Here is a 16,022-nt window from a genome sequence, read left to right on the forward strand (position 1 = left end):
CCACTGACGCAATTCAGGGGGATTCTGTGGCGTAGACCACGCACATATCGAAGACACTTTCTTGGGGTCGGCGTGGACGCCGTTCTTGCTCACAAAGCAGCCAAGCACCGGAATCTCCGGCGCGCAGAATATGCACGTCTTAAAGCTGGCATACAGTTTGTTTTCGCGCATCATTTGGATGACTTGCCTCAGATGCTTCAAGTGGACTTCAAGCGCGCTGAGGCCTCCCTCAGCGCGACTGTGTACGAAGATGTCGTCGAAGTAACTCGGTGCGAAATCGCGGAGCGGGCGCAGCACATGGGATTCCATGCGATTGAGCGTGGCGGAAGCATTTTATAAGTCTTGTGGCGTAACAAGCCACTTCCAGAGCATACCACCGGGAGTGCTTACCGCTGTGAGCAGTATGTCGCTCAGCCTCATGAGGATTTGGTAGAGCCCATCGGTCAAGTCGATGGCGCTGAAGCCCTCACTACCCGACATTGCGTCGAGCACCATGTCCTTCCGAGGAATCGGCGTCTGGGCAGGGATGGTAGCGTCGTTCAGCTTGTTGAAGGCAAAGACGATGCGCCATCCATCCGTGGCTTTCTTCACACAGAAGGTCGGACTAAAGTGCGGTGATGTGTAACTCACGCACATGACCCGCCTTGCGGCGGCTCTCGAAGAAATCATCGATAGATTGGACCTGATCTTGTGGGAGCGGCCACTGCCGCGTCCCACATTACTTCGAGCCGGGCACAAGATCGATCTCGTGGCGAATTCCTCGGTTAGCCGGTAGCTCAGCTGGGATCTTATCCGGAAAGACACCTTCATATTCGCGGGCGAGCTCGTAGACTATTTTGCCGGATTCGCGTAGCGTTTCCCAAGATTGTGCTGCGAAGTGGTCCTCGCGGGCCGACTTCGGTTCAGCACTCTTTGGGCGCGAGACGTCGTCACTGACCGTATTCACTTCGAGCGACGCCGAATCGGCGTCGGTGATCAGGCAAACCTGTTCGATTTCATCGTCCTTGAGGCCGCGAAGGAAGTTCTTCCAGGAGAGACCTGGAGGTCGAGTGATCGACCCTGCCTCGCCAGGTGGGTTTGCAAGCTCGAGTGTTCGTCGGCGACCGGAAGTCCCTTCCACATACTCAAGCACGCAGACCGACTCCGTCGGTGAGCTGTCACTTGGTACGGGCTCTCGGCGAGGTTTCAGCCGACACCGCTTCGACTTCCTCTCGAGTGCAAACTCGAGGGTGATGAGTCGCTCTCGCTAGACGAGAGGTCATCCCCCTCTAGCGGGAGCCCCTGCTCGACCGCGGTAGTGCCTAGCGGGATCGCCAACCGCTCGCCCACCGGCTCAATTGACAGGAGCCCCTGCTCGACCACCATCTCGTTCGTCGGCGGGAGCCCCTGCTCGACCACCAGTTGGTCTTCATCCCCGCGGACGTCGCAGGGATTCGCCAGTTAACACCACTGCGCAAGCCGTGCAGATATGGCCATCGCTCACTCTGTGCACAACGGGCGTCGTGGAGGACCGGTCCACGACGGTGACGTGAGGCCAATCCTTCTATTTGACCAGGAGGTGCGTGAACACCTCGCTCACAGCATAATCACTGCGACGCTTGACCGATCGGGTCAACCAGGCAATCTCGGGTTTATAGCACGTCAACCACAGCATACCCAGGATGCTATCAAATGCGTAATTCATCTCAATGACGAGGGAGCCGTCGTTGCTTCGGGAACTGTCGAACGTGTACGGAAGTGTAATCTCGCGCCGCGCGACTCGGCGTAATTTGTCATCGACCAATTTGACAGCGACCTCCCCTCTACATTTGCGGACAGTGATGTCCGACGGGGGTACCGACAAGCGCGACGCGCGGAAGAAGTTGTTGGTCGCTCCGGAGTCAAGGAGCGCTGCTGCAGTGGTCGCCGGGCATCGGTGACATGAAGACTGACAATGATCAATCTTGAATCGCTCGGCGTGGTGGTGACATGAAACTGGGCATGCAGCACAGGAGGGCTAGGAGGTTGGGCTGCCACCGGAAGACTCGGACCTCCATTTTAGCCAGTAGGGCGCCCCGCACCTACTGACCCTGACCATTTTTTGACTGGTCAGAACTCACGGGCTCGGCATCGACATGCGCAAGCACTGGAACTCGACCCACTCGGACTTCCTTACACGTACTCGAGCGCGCAGACCGATTTTATTGTCGGGCTATCGCTGAACGGGGAGTCTCGACGAGGCTTCAGACGTCGTCTCTTTGACTACTTATTCGTGTTCCTCACGCTCGAGTCTGACTCACAGCTACTCGACGATGCATCACCCTCCCTAGGCTCGGAATACCGTACTCGACCGGACGGGGAACACACGTGAGACTCTGCTTAATCGCAGCATCGTTTGATGGGAGACCAATCTGCTCGACCGCCGAATCATTCGGCGGGAGCCTCTGCCCTACCGCCGTCTCGTGTTGTGGGAACCTCTGCTCGATCTTTGTATTGTTTTGTGGGAGCCTCTTCTCAACCACTTCCTTACCTTCCTTGCGACACCGCGAGGGCTCTTCGATTAGCGACGTAGCACAAGCGATGCAGACAGGGTCTTTGCTCGCTCTGTGCTCTGCCTGCGTCGTTGCTGTTTTGTTCACGACTGTGACGGGGGGCCAGTCTCTTGGTGCCACCAAGAGGTGTGTGAAGACTTCGCTCACGTCGAATCCACGTTGACGCTTGACCGATTGGGCCATCCAGGCATTCTCTTACTGATATGGCCATGGAATGCCCAGGTTGTAGTCAAACGCATAATTCATCTCAATCACCAAGAATTCATCCTTGCTACGGAAGCCGTCGAACGTGTACGACAAGGCCACGTCACGCCGCGCAACGCGGCGACCCTTACCATCTGCGACTTTATTTTGAATCTCACCCGGACCATTTCGGACGCGGACGTTCTTGGGTAGTACCGACAAACACGACGCACGAAAGGCGTTGTTGGTCGCTCCTGAGTCAAGGAGCGCGCGCAGTGGCCGCCGGCCGCCGGTGACGTGAAGGCGGACGATGATCTGTCTCGAGTCCTCCGGTGTAGTGGTAGCATTAGTGCGTGTTTGGAGCACGGGAGGGTTCGAAGGTTGGGCTGCCACCGGAGGGTCCGGTCCTTCGCTAAAGCCAGTAGGGCGCTCCACACCTACCGGTCCTGGTCGTTTTTTGAATGAGCGACCGAGGAATGCTCCGCATCGGCGTGCGCAATGATTTTTCTCTCCACAGCGAAAGCAAATGAGGGAACGATTGCTTCGCCCGCCGGGACCGCGGTAGGTCCCGCGACGTCGATGACGCGACGCGTTGAAGGCGTCAATCTCCATGGTCTCGGGGGTTGATGCTCGGGCTTCCGCTGATATGGCTGCTGTGTACGCCGCAGCGACGTTGCAATCCATGCGAATCGCGAGTGCAAATGCCTCATCGAGAGAGATGGGCTCAGCTCTGGTAAGACAATAACGGGTCATACTCTCACGCATGCCGAACACGAATACGTGGACTTGCGAGGCCATTTCGAATGGCTTGGTCACGATGCATGAGGCCAGATGTCGTGTTTTCTGGATGTAATCACGCATGGACATCTTTTCTTGCCGAAGTGCAAAGAGCTCTGCACTAACGCGAGACTCATCTTGCTGGGGCTCAAACGCGAGTACATATCGCTGTGGACAATTTTCCAGAGTTGTGATATCCTCGGGGTCGATAACCATCTTGCAAAGGGCCCATTCTTTCGCCTTCTCGCCTAACCGGGATAGGAGGAAGTTCACCTTGGCGGACGACGCCTAGATGAGTCGCGAGGCGATAGCGATGTCGATCTCGCAGAACCACCATTTTAGCGGTAGTCGCTTTTGGACGGCGCCAGAATATATAGATATCTCCAATTTGACGACGTCTTTCTGGGATGGACGCGAGGGAGCTGACACTGGACGATTCGCATCGGCGATCTTGCGTTCCATGTGCTCTTGTGCTGCAAGACGTTGCTGGTCGGGCGTCGCTGAGCTCAGCAAAGATGCGACAACAGCATCTCCGGACACCGTCACGAGGCGGTGAAGCGTTTTCCACTCCACGCGAGTGAGATGGGGGAGTGCCGCGTGCTCCAGGGTCGCCTGGAAGATCTGGACTTGGCACATCTTAGACTTGGTCGTTAGAAGGACTACAAAGTGCTAGCAGGTGTAACAGCGTAAGCGTTACCGTCACTAGCTTACACTATAGTGTGAAGGAAGCTCGCAATAATAAAACCAAGTCTTAGGTTTGTGTCGAATTCAACTTAGATTTATATGGAACAGGGCGGCTACCCGTGGCCTCGTGTGAGCCACTCAAATACGTTTCTACATCTGATTAATCAATAAGTGAGTCTAGCTCCTCACTATCAACAAATCAGATGATGACACCTTTGCACACTGGTAGCGTGTGTCACTTTGCCGACTTATGTAATAACTAAAGATGCAGCGGGGCTGCCGTAGCTTTAGGGTCAGAGGAAGACGTTCGACTGAAAGAGTCACTAATACTAAGTTCCTTATCCAAAGGAACTTATAGCCCACGACCAGAGCTCAAAGATAATACCTTAGCTTTTATGCTTCAAACCCAGAAGTGTTTTATTTACTTTTATTGCGGCCAAGCCGCCTAGGGGTAAATGTATCTGTTTAACTATCTAGCATAGCTAAACCTAATCGAATACATAACGTGTGGCGTGGAGCTAACGTCGAGAGAGGCCTTGTTAGCTCTCCAACTTATGTACTGAAAGTTTGTTAACTCCCCGGGTACTGTGTGTTTTCCACCATGTAACCCAGTTACACAAGAAATATATATCTACTTATGTAATTGGAGTTGGGCTCATTACATCTGTCCACACTTTCACATTGATGCGGCAGCTGTGCGACTGGGAGTAGTACGGGTGGTACGGTACAACCGATCGGTTGCTCGTGGCATTGTCGTAATCTCTGCCTTTAAACTCTAAAACAACTTCTTGTCGCCGACGTCGTCTGTACACTGCGTATACATTCGCATTGGCTTGTGTAACTTCTGCTAATGGCTTTGCATAGCCTTTGGAGCACTTGCCGACTTTCACACAGTCACATGAAGAATTTGCAGGCCTGCATGGGCCATGGAGCATGAATGACATGACCGATTTATACGGCTGAAGAAGTATCCGTATCTAGGATCTCAGCGCATACCATCTTGTCTTCAATCTCGCGCGTTCGCGGTTTGTCTTCATCAGCCAAAATAATATATACGTGAGCGTGAGGGAGGCCTCGCTTTTGAAACGGGACAGCGTAAATCCGCGCTCTCGCACGCCCCAGGACGTTTTGTTTTAAATCGACAAGCGTTGTTTGCAGTTTCTGATGCCACACGCGAGCCACGATATATGATTGATCTTGAGCTGTCTGGATATCGGAAGGTATCACTTCAAGAATTTTGTCCAACTTTGGGCTGTACGTTTCAGTCAGGAAGACGTCAGGAAGTCCAACCTTCGGGCAACGTTTCAGTCAGGAAGCCGCCAACTCCCGGGCAATTGCCATCAGATCTTGATACGATCTGTACATGAACAGCGGGCTGCCAAGGTTCGAAGCCGGTAGTATGAAACGCTTGCCAATATGATTAAGAGCGTGGGCAGGTCGTCCTCTGCTTTCTTCCTCCCGGTCCGGGTGCACTAATCTGCTCTGAGTCCGGTCATCTTCCGACAGCAGAACTTCTCCTTCCACCAGAGCCAAAGTATCTTCGTTGAGCATAGTGTCTCGAACACCCCTGTTTTGATGGGCGCAAAGTGTTTTTTTTTGTCGGCCACCCAGCGAAGCTGTTCTTGTTCATATTTTGCACGCTGATCTACACACCATTGTTGAAATAGGTGTCCGCCTTGGTGGAGAACGGACTGACCATCCACTTTCTGGTGAAGTTGGAGCTCGACGTGCTAACGAAGCGACAACACCTTTTGGTTTCGATACTCAGCACCATTCGCTAACCTGTTTGTGTAGGTCCAGCCCTTCTCTCCGTATGGAAGGAGAAGCGGGCATAGGTGTGGATCGTAATCGTCGTGAGTCTCGAACAAATGTAATAGCCTATGATCGCGTGTTAAGAGTACTAGATCCCGATGTTGAGCCAGTTTGCCATCCTCAATGAGAGTCGCAGCCACTTTAGACACATTGGGCCGGCCATGCGTACTCGATCGCAAGGAGCTGTCATGCAGACGAAGCACCAAGTCTACTGGACCCTTCGTGCTGTGTTGGCGCACTAGCTGTCCAAAGTGGAGAGACCGTTGTGCTTATGGGTTGTAATTTGCCATCGTTCGTTCATTATCCAGTAGGCAAACACAACCCAGATCCACAAGTATACCAAGACGTCGCTCCGCTCGACAATGTTCCAAGTCTGAAGACACAGCGGCTCCAAAACCGATTGAAGATAACGCGATAAGAGGCGCACTTATCGAATGCAGCGAGTCGGTTCAACTGGATCTGAAGCTTCTCACGGTGGCAGGAAACGTGAGGGTGCGTGATGTAACATGCATAATAACCGAGACAGAGGAAGATGGGTTTCTCGTGGGAAATTGACTATGAAGAATCTAGGAATCGATGTTGACGAGCAGCTAGCGGCATTGACCAATTAGGAGGTGGTGGATTATGATCCCTTTGAATTTACGGTCCCTCTGCGCTTTGATCCTCCTTTGCGAGCTGATTAACAAGACAGTGGCAAACGGGCTTTCAGCAGAAAGAATGCGAGATCTGCTCGAGGTTATCACGCGCTATGGTCTTTGGCGACTTGCTATTGGCAACGACCCGCCGTCAAGAAATGAACCGTTCGTTATTCAGTTTAAAGAGGAAACTCAGCCAATTCAATACAAACTACGTACGTATGCTCCGCATGAGCGTGAGTGTACGAGCAATTTAACTAGTTGCTGGTGGAGAGAGGCTGATTATACAGGAATGAAACTAGCCGATGGACAAGTCCCACACGACCGGTTAAGAAATCTGCAAAAGCCCACGAGCTTCGCCAAGCCGTTAACTTTCGACGTGTTAAGCACAATGATGACCTTCAACCAACGCTTTTTCATGTCGAATGAGATCTTGTTGCTGACCGTTTTCATGTTCAGTATCGTCTTCAAACCCTGCTGAGAATGATGGATCCAAGGGCTGCCTGTCTGGAGCTGCGTTGCTTTAGCGAGACTCCGCAGCGCAGTACGAGCGTCTTCTATCTCAGAGACCTCGATTTTGTGCCTCCTTTTTACTCTCTTGTCTCTGCATCTCTTCGCTGTGCTGAAAGACAAAAATTCACTCGTTGCCACCGACGCTTTTTCTCCCTCCTGCTCTTGTCTGTCAATCGTTTGCCCCTCTCGTCTTCGCTTCATCCGCGTCTGCATTTCCACCTTGGGGCCCCCTTGCTACACCACAACCCACATCGTTAGACCGCCATCATCCACTCCCCACTAGCCCCAACCTCTGTCCTGTATTCACTTACCAAAGCCATTTTATGCGCTTTCTCCAATTTTCGTTGCAGCTTCATTGTATTTTCCATCTCTATCATTAAAATTTCACTGCCTCCAGTCAAAACGTTGACCTGTTGCAGTTGTTTCTTCAAATTGTATACTTCTACCACCTTGGCAATAGTCGCAGCAGCTCTTGATGCAATGCTAAAATTTTCGTCCTCCAAGACGCTATTGCAGCTGCGTTGACGCCCATCACGCCCCACTCGCGACAGAATGAGCTCGTGCAGCTCCATCAAATAAATTCCAATTTAATAAAAAATTGCGTCAAAACTGTAAAGCGTAGCAAAAAACACCCTATTGAAAAGAATTCCATAGCGATCACGTACCTTACGTTCCCAGTTGTACTCACGTTTTTAAGCTGAGGCGTAAAACAAATTAGATGAGCCTACCAGTATTATAGCTTCTAAAAATATCACATCCTTAGCTTGGGCGGTTAACCCAGTAAAGGCGGTATTCTGTATTCTACAGAAGAAGGAATATTGCAGGTTTAAATATGCTGAAAGGTTAGAGTTGGGGAGATAGACGGGCATTTTCCTGCAACCATAGAAAAGGCTGTATAAATGAGTGACAGGTTTCGAAATCCTATCATAAGCCCTTTATCGCATGTCCTGCCTCACCTTTCACGCCACTCATTTCGAGATGACGGACCCAAGGAGTTCAAGCGCTTGTGGAGCTCTCTCATCAAGGCGGGGTGGCGGGCAAGACGCCCTTCAGGCCTCAGCTCAGACCATACATACGTCAAGCCGGTAGTTAAAGGCAAGCTACGCCAGGCCAAAGTCGATATTGAATATTTCATCGGTATATTTGGCGGTTTGCGATTGTACAAAATAGTTTACTGACTATTTATAAACGTTTTAGTGCCTAAGGCGCTTTGGTTATACGCAATACAAGAAGGCTTGATACCTCTACCACCACCTCCACCTTGTCAAATTGGTTTCGATGCCTGCAATGAAGCCCCCGATGGGGAAACTAGCAGCGTATGCTGCCTTTCGACGACGATAGCCTGTGCCGCCAACACCTGAACTAGAAACTCGTGCCGACTCCGCTGATGTGGCTGCTTCAGAACAAGAAGCTACGGTAAGAATTGCTTATCCAGCTGCTACAGAGCAAGAAGCTACGGTGGGAACCACTAACCCGGCTGCTACAGAGCAAGCAGCTACAGTGGGAATTGCTGATCCGGCTGCTATAGACCAAGAAGCTACGGAGGGAACCACTAATCCGGCTGCTACAGAAGAAGATACTACGGTGGCGACCGCTAATGTGACTGCTACAGAGGAAGAATCTACGGTGGCGACCGCTAATATGGTTGCTACAGAACAAGGGGTTACGATGGGAACCCCTATTATGTCTGCTACGGAACAAGGTGCTAATAACGCTGTTAATACGAGCCAATGTCCAGCACTACGGCCGCCTCGGCCTCGTGCTCGCGCCAAAAGCGCTTCTGCTTCCTAGCAGAGGTGGGTTCATGACTCACCAAAGCTCCACTAGGAGCAGGGTGCGACGCACCCCGCGTGTTCAACTTCCAGTCGATCCATGGCTCATGACGTTCCAGCCTTGCCATGCCAAGGATGAGGTCATACCTCGCATCCAGGTCTAAGACCAAACAGCGTTCCACGCTATCGAAGTTCTCAAACTTCACTCCATGGTCGACAGAGACCTTCGACACAGTTACCAGTGTCCCCGTCGCGAGACGGACAGAGATCGTATCTCTCGTTGGCACTTCCAGTGCCTCAGCATACAGCTGACTCCCTTCCAGGGTGGAGCGACGGGCTTAGTTGCCCGAGGCTCCCGAGTCAATCAAGACTCTCCATGGCTTTGCAAAGCCCTTCACGTTCGCTTGAACGACCAGCAAGCCCGGCTTGCACACACTCTTTTCGTAAGAGAGCTCAGCTCTCTTCGGGGCTGAGCCCCGTTGCCCTCTACCTCCTCGAGGTACAACAGAACTCAGTTCTTCCCCAGTAGGCCGCCCCGCGCCTACTGGGAAATGCCGCTTCCCGGCGATGACCCGGAGGGTTGGCTCGCCGGAGCCCCGCGCTTCTTGCGCAGAGGGCAATATGCTTTCAAGTGCTTAGTGCTATTGCACACAAAGCATCGGCGGATGCCGGCACGCTGCTCCGCAGCAAGAAGCTCCGCTTCTTCATCTTCAGCATAGCTGAGGTCCATCGGCTCTGGACCGCTAGAAGAGCTTGCGCTACTAGCGCTCCAACCAGGTCGAGCCGACCTGAAGTTGTGCTCGGCATTTAATGCCACATTCACAGCCTCTTCGAAAGCGTTAGGGTGTACACGGAGCACTTCCGTTCGAGCTGCGCTCACACGAAGTCCCTCCATGAACACGGTCACGCTGACCAGTTCCGGAAGAGGGTTTGCCGCCATTCCGGCGATAAGAGTTCTCAACTCTTGGACATAGCCCAATAACTCCTTCTTACCCTGGCGGGTAGCAAGGAACTTCGACTGGACACGGTACGCCTGATTAGGCGGCGCGAACACGCGCGAAAGCTGTTTGCTTCAGCTGATCCCAAGTGGGAAATGCAGCGTCAACAGACGTGCCGCACGTTAGTGCCCATTCGCGAGCGCGACCTCCAAGCCTGGAGATAGCCAGCGCCACGCGCTGATGGTCAGACTGGAGCAGGGCCGATCCCATGGCCATCTCGACCTCACGGGTCCAGAGAAGGAGATTCTCTCCATCCTTCCCCTCGAAGGTTTTTACGCTCACCTTGAGCGGTTTCAGTCTCATAGACTCTTCACGCGTCATCGACGCCGCCGCCGTTGCGGCGCTCATCTTCTCTTGGCATGCTCCAAAAGCGCGTTCTCGTAGCGGGAGAACGATTCCAGCCTGGCAGTGACCGCCTCTGGACCTTGCGATGCAATATGAGCCACGCCCTCCGGGCCAAGCAAGGACATAATCTTAGTAAGCGCGTCCTGCTGCGCCGGGGGCAAATTCGCGAACACGGGTGTTCCATCCTCGCAGAGGATATAGTCAACCGATTCAGGAGCGGGATGCATACCGTGTGGCTTTCAGCCAACGTACTGAGAGACCTTGATAACTCTCCAACTTATGTACTGAGAGTTTGTTAACTCTCCGGGTACTTCGTACCCCTGTGTGTTCCACACCATGTAACCCCGTTACAACGCCGTCGTCTTTTATGTCTAAAAGGCGCTTTTATATCGGGAAAATGACAAAATGTGAGTGGATACACTAAAGTTGTGACAGAAAGCTAAAGGTGTGCCAAAACGTGAGCAAAGTGGGGTCGGTATTGCCGGTAGGTGTACCAAGTGAAACCCACGTCAGTAAAGGAGGAATTGAGGGAACAAACGTCACAATGTGTGTCCAAAAGATTGAATGGCTGAAACAAGGTGGGCCGGACTTAAACTTAAAAACCCGTTGTATACTAATGTTCGCCATGCGTATATAGACCCAAATCGTACACTCTTAAGTCCCAAACCACTTATTACGACTGAGGGACGCAAAAATGACGAAGGGCATCGACGACATCGCTGATGGATTGGACAGCGGCGATGAGTAAAACACTATTTAAGTCGGAATGACTTTTGATACTGCTTCACATGCTCTTCATGCTGTTCAAGATTACGCTTTATCTCATGGGAGGTCTGTACAGTACGACTTTTCAGTGCGTGTCTATACTCAGTACTGCGACCTCTGCAGCATAAAATGATTTCATGCAATACCAGTGTCTGGTGAGCCACAAGAATACACCGCTACCGGTCCGGATCACGTAGCCTAGCTCGTACTTGAGCAGGAAATGGATGGGTTTGCAGTGAGCGATCTACAGGTCTATTACACGACGTGGCTGTGTTCGTAATATACCCCCCTGAGTCAAAATAACTCGCACGGGTTAACTTGACTTTCTCCCTGAGTCAGAATAACTTGCGCGAGTTAACCTGACTTTCTTCCTGAGTCAGAATAACTCGCGCGAGCTAACCTGACTTTCTTCCTGAGTCAGAATAACTCGCGCGAGTTAATCTGACTCTCTCCCCGATTCAGATTAAGTCGCTAGAGCTATTCTGAATTATCTGAGTCTGTTTTGTTTCGAACGGTTGGTTCCGGTGGCCAATCTCGAATTAAGGGCGCGATGTCCAAGCGCATGTGCACCCAGGAGACCGAGAGAGAGTTGATAGAGCTGCTGAAAAAGTGGAAAGCCCATCCAGAATGGACTATAGCAGACGCTTCGCGAGAGCTAAACGTCAAGGAGCCTACCCTGCGGGGATGAAAACAACAGTATTGGGATACACTAGACTGGGGGTTCCGTGATTACCGGTATCGTCTCCCAATAGGGATTGGCTCCCACCGACCAACAAGGGATTTGCTGAATGCCAAGTTGCGACAGTAAGTGAGTCGGCACGAAAGCTGTGTTCACCATCTTCGTCTGTGATCATTTTACAATTTTTCTGTCACAACTTTAGTGTATCCACTCACCTGGTGTCATTTTCCCCTTTTTTATCAAACTTCTGCCAGCCACAAATTATGTGAATCTACGTAGCTTGAATCGATTTGATTGCTTCAATTTCAATCAAATCGAATGGGCCGAAAAATTCAATTGATGTTGTGTTGTTCACACCAACATGAGTACAGACAATGACAGCGCCAGGGAAACTGGCAGGGTTCTGGAATACCCAGGTTTTATAGAATGCAGGGGTGGATATAAGCGCTGCACGGGTGGGTGGATATTGGGTTGTTACCTGTCCTAACCCTACAAATTATTTAATTTAACTATGGGTATACAATATTTAAATATCACACGCCACGCAGCTCGCTCCGCCATCCAATGCCATCGCCTGCCTCGTTTTATGGAAGTGCTCGTTAACTTTGGCACTCACTTTCGCTTTTACCTCCAAGTTTGCAATCGAAGACAATCCATCGATGTAGCCACCACGAACGGCGACCGCGTACGTTTTGTTAACTGGCTCATCACTGGAAAACTTTCCTGAGTACCACGTAACTATATCACCGGGTATTAGATCAACTGTTGCGAAAATTCCATTTCCGGCACCCGGAATTGATGACGGTCGATATTCGATCGGGCAAAAGGGGGCACCAAAGACGCCCTCTATGTCTGCGTCTATATCAGTAAATACTTCTGTCCTCTGTACTACCTGACGCTCTTTTTTCTTTTCTTTTCTTTGATCTATAACGCGCACTATACTCGCGCTGCCTGCTTCTTTTGCTTTCTAGCGAGACACGAGCGCACTTGAAGGGGGATGAAGACGAAGAAGACGAACAAGAAGAGGATAACTGGGTTGACAACGACGATGATGAACGAAACGCAGACCATGAATCGACTGAGGGGGTCGCTCTAGCGGAGGACAAGCCTCCCGCTGTGTCTGGCAAGAAAGACAGGCCCGACGTGGAGATCAGATGCAAAGTGCCCGATGTGCCCCTTGCTACGGAGTACAGTGGCGGCGAGTTCTACTTTGTTCGCGCGTGTTATGATGTCTACTATAAAAAGGTGGAAGATCTGCTACTAAATGATAAGAAACAATGTGTGACAGTGACCGGGACCCCAGGTGAGTAGTTCGTTAATATCCAGCATCAATGGACCGGTAGTCATCTAAATGGGCACTTTCCTCCAGGAATTGGGAAGTCGATCTTCTACGCCTATTTCTTGGATCGGTTCAAGAAGGCCAACCCAACCTGGACTATTATTGCGTCAGCGCATACTCCGGAAGCAGAAGTCACATCGCTGGCTGTGTTTAAACCTGGTGAGGAAGCCGAGCACTTTCCTTGGGTGGACGCGAGCATTCTAAGAACTGCGATTTTGGACGTACTGGGCATGGATCTCAGTGATAAGGCAACCTTGAAGCGAGATCGAAAGAATTTACTTTGGCTGTGTGATGGACCGCCACAGGGAGCAACACTCCGCCAAACGGTGGTGTTTACAAGCCCAAACGAGAGATGGCTGAAACGAGTAAGAAAAGAACGTCGCACTTACTACATGCCTCCCTGGAAACTTGAAGAGCTGCAACTAGCTGCTTCTGTTCTGGAATACCCCTTTAGTGATGATGAGATGGAAGAACGATTCTGGAATTTCGGTGGAGTGGCTCGCAATTGCTTCTTGCTTAAGCGAGAAGAGGTTGTGCTTACTATTCGAGATTTGACGAAACCGATCGAGCAGATTACTAACCGTGGACATCTTGAAAACCTGCTTACGAATAGGATAAACACTACCACAAACCACGATTTCTTGCATTACGAGCCCATTGGTGATGGAAGGTTAGTAGAAACGAAACTTGTGTCCGAAATGGTGTGCAAAAAGCTTTCGGAGCGTCTGCTGGGCGTAATAGAGGGCAGAATGAATGAAGTTAAGGGATTGCTTGACGGCATACCCCCCGCTGCTTCGCTTAGAGGATCGATGTTTGAAGCCAAAGCGCATGCAAAGCTTCGCGACGGACTGAAGCTGAAGGTATTGGAGTTGAAGGCACAAGGAGTGTCTACCGTCAATACGCGACAAAAACGGGAGACTTTTGACATTGAGCAGAGCGATCCCGTTGATGACTTTGAGCACAGCGCGATGTCTTTTTTGCTACTGAACAAAGGACCGTACCATCAGCCGAAGTCGAAAACGATGGAGTTAATTGACGGATTCTACTTTCCAAAAACACTTGTAAACACGACTGCGACACCGTCAATGAGTACTACGAACAGGCGTTTACTTTTCTTTCAAATGACGGTCTCCAAGACCCATCCCGTGCGTGCTTTTGGAATCATTTACGTACTTGACAGACTTGGTTTGTTGGAACTAGTCAAGACCAATCCCAAGCGAGCTGCGCTTGTCTTCATGGTTCCTCAATCTGGTATGAAGGACTTTGAACTACAGAATGTCGTCTCTGATGAGGTGCCGCCACATTCGATCAAAGACATAAAAGGCATTGGACCTGCCACAGCGAGTACTGGTGCAGAGTACGGCATCCATACAGTCGACGAATTCAAGAGAGCAGTGGATCCCTTTAAACAAGGAGAGATGGAGATGAAAAAGAAGAAACACGAATCCGATTGGACACGCGCCGTGAAGAGGTGGGAGACGCATAAAAAGCTGAACAAGGCCGAGAACATCACGATGGTGAAAAATATTCCCCAATATGTGGCGCCGTCTGATTAGTCGTCAAGGTCTGCTGCACCATTTTTTACTTTTTATTTTTCTTATCGAACACATACCCAGAAAAACTATATAACCCCCAAAAATACCAGAAAAAACTATGTACTCCGGGGTATTTGAGACAGGCTTGGAGGGGACACAGAATTGGGACGACTTTCTGAGCAAGATGGGAACACTGCATTTCCCGACGAATGGTAGCATCATTTTATAAGTACACAAAAATGCGACTCACCGCTTTGAGATCGTGGTGTAGTCCTCGCGCCTATACGTCAATTCACGTACAATACATACCAACTTCTCCACATTAAGGCATCTTTCCAGAGTGAGCGTCTTACCATGGTCACATCGATCCACCAGCGTACCCAAGCACTCGTTATTCCGAGCAAGCATCTCAAATGAGAGAAATGTTTGATTCTTTTCACGAGTTCCGCAAAAAACTCATTTTTTTCTCAGCTTCGTTGCGTCACGGGCCTGCTCTCACGGGCAAAGCTGTCATTTATAATGGCTACATCAGTGAGTCTGAGCTCGCCCCAGGATCGACAAATAGCTATGGGGCGGCTCTGACGTTACATCCGCCACCCCGAATTATTCATTTTACTACAGGCTCGACAAATGACAATAAAATGCTGATCCCACTTCGCACCTATCTGCTTCAAGCCAAACTACTGAGCCTTAGCGAGTAATTTTCTAATATTTAGACCGCTCCTCGGATCCCACGTCACAATTTGACCTTCCAGCAGAGCATTTTGATCGCTCCGTCCGGTAAAACCATGGCTGCGTCTTCGAAGTGTTGCAGAATACTAAGAAGCTGTGTCCTGAAAGAGTCCACCATGTCAGCGGGTATCTCGTGCATTTGCAAGGAGATACTTCCGTAGCTTGTGGCAGCCCCTGTATTAAATCGAGCAGCTGTTATAGGGGTATCCCTATGAAGTATACGATTCCAATAACATACCGTACCATTCAAGACGCTTTGACTTGACAGAAGGAACATCGATAAGTTGCTATAGAGTGTTGACCATGTGCCACACTGCTTGCATTTCGTCGTGACCAGGGTACTCACTGCGACGAACTCCATGTTTTCGAAGACCTTCCTCGATTTATGAGAGGCTACGACATTCATGAATACATGAGCAGCTTCAGCGACTGCGGTAACGAATTTTGTTCACTAGATGACCTTGGCGAGATAGGGAATTGTGCCTTTTAGAGCGACCGTAGCATTCAGAGCTGTTTCCTGTGGCTCTCGTACAGCACCACGAGGAAGTAGCTCTATACGCTGTTGAAGACGAGAGCCAGCGTCTCGAGCGGGTCGTTTAGCTACTGGAGGTGACGTTGGCTTTGGAGCTTCTCTCGTCTTCGGGTTTCTGTTTCTTCTCACACTCTCGTTTTGCCCAGATTGAGTCTTTCCACCAGAATGGTCAGGCTCTTTCTGCTTCTTT

General features: G+C 50.7%; 1 protein-coding gene across 1 annotated transcript; it reads left to right on the forward strand.

The window, feature by feature from the left end:
* Nucleotides 1-12,492: 12,492 nt before the first annotated feature.
* Nucleotides 12,493-14,589, forward strand: PITG_07683 (uncharacterized protein; the record flags this gene model as incomplete). The annotated part of the gene is made up of 4 exons (XM_002904583.1): nt 12,493-12,560; nt 12,666-12,997; nt 13,064-13,703; nt 14,214-14,589. The coding sequence occupies 4 exons, from the start codon at nt 12,493-12,495 to the stop codon at nt 14,587-14,589; spliced, it is 1,416 nt and encodes a 471-aa protein (XP_002904629.1).
* Nucleotides 14,590-16,022: the final 1,433 nt, after the last annotated feature.

This window comes from Phytophthora infestans, genomic scaffold (genome assembly GCF_000142945.1).
Source record: "Phytophthora infestans T30-4 supercont1.11 genomic scaffold, whole genome shotgun sequence".
In the NCBI taxonomy this organism is placed as follows: domain Eukaryota; phylum Oomycota; class Peronosporomycetes; order Peronosporales; family Peronosporaceae; genus Phytophthora; species Phytophthora infestans.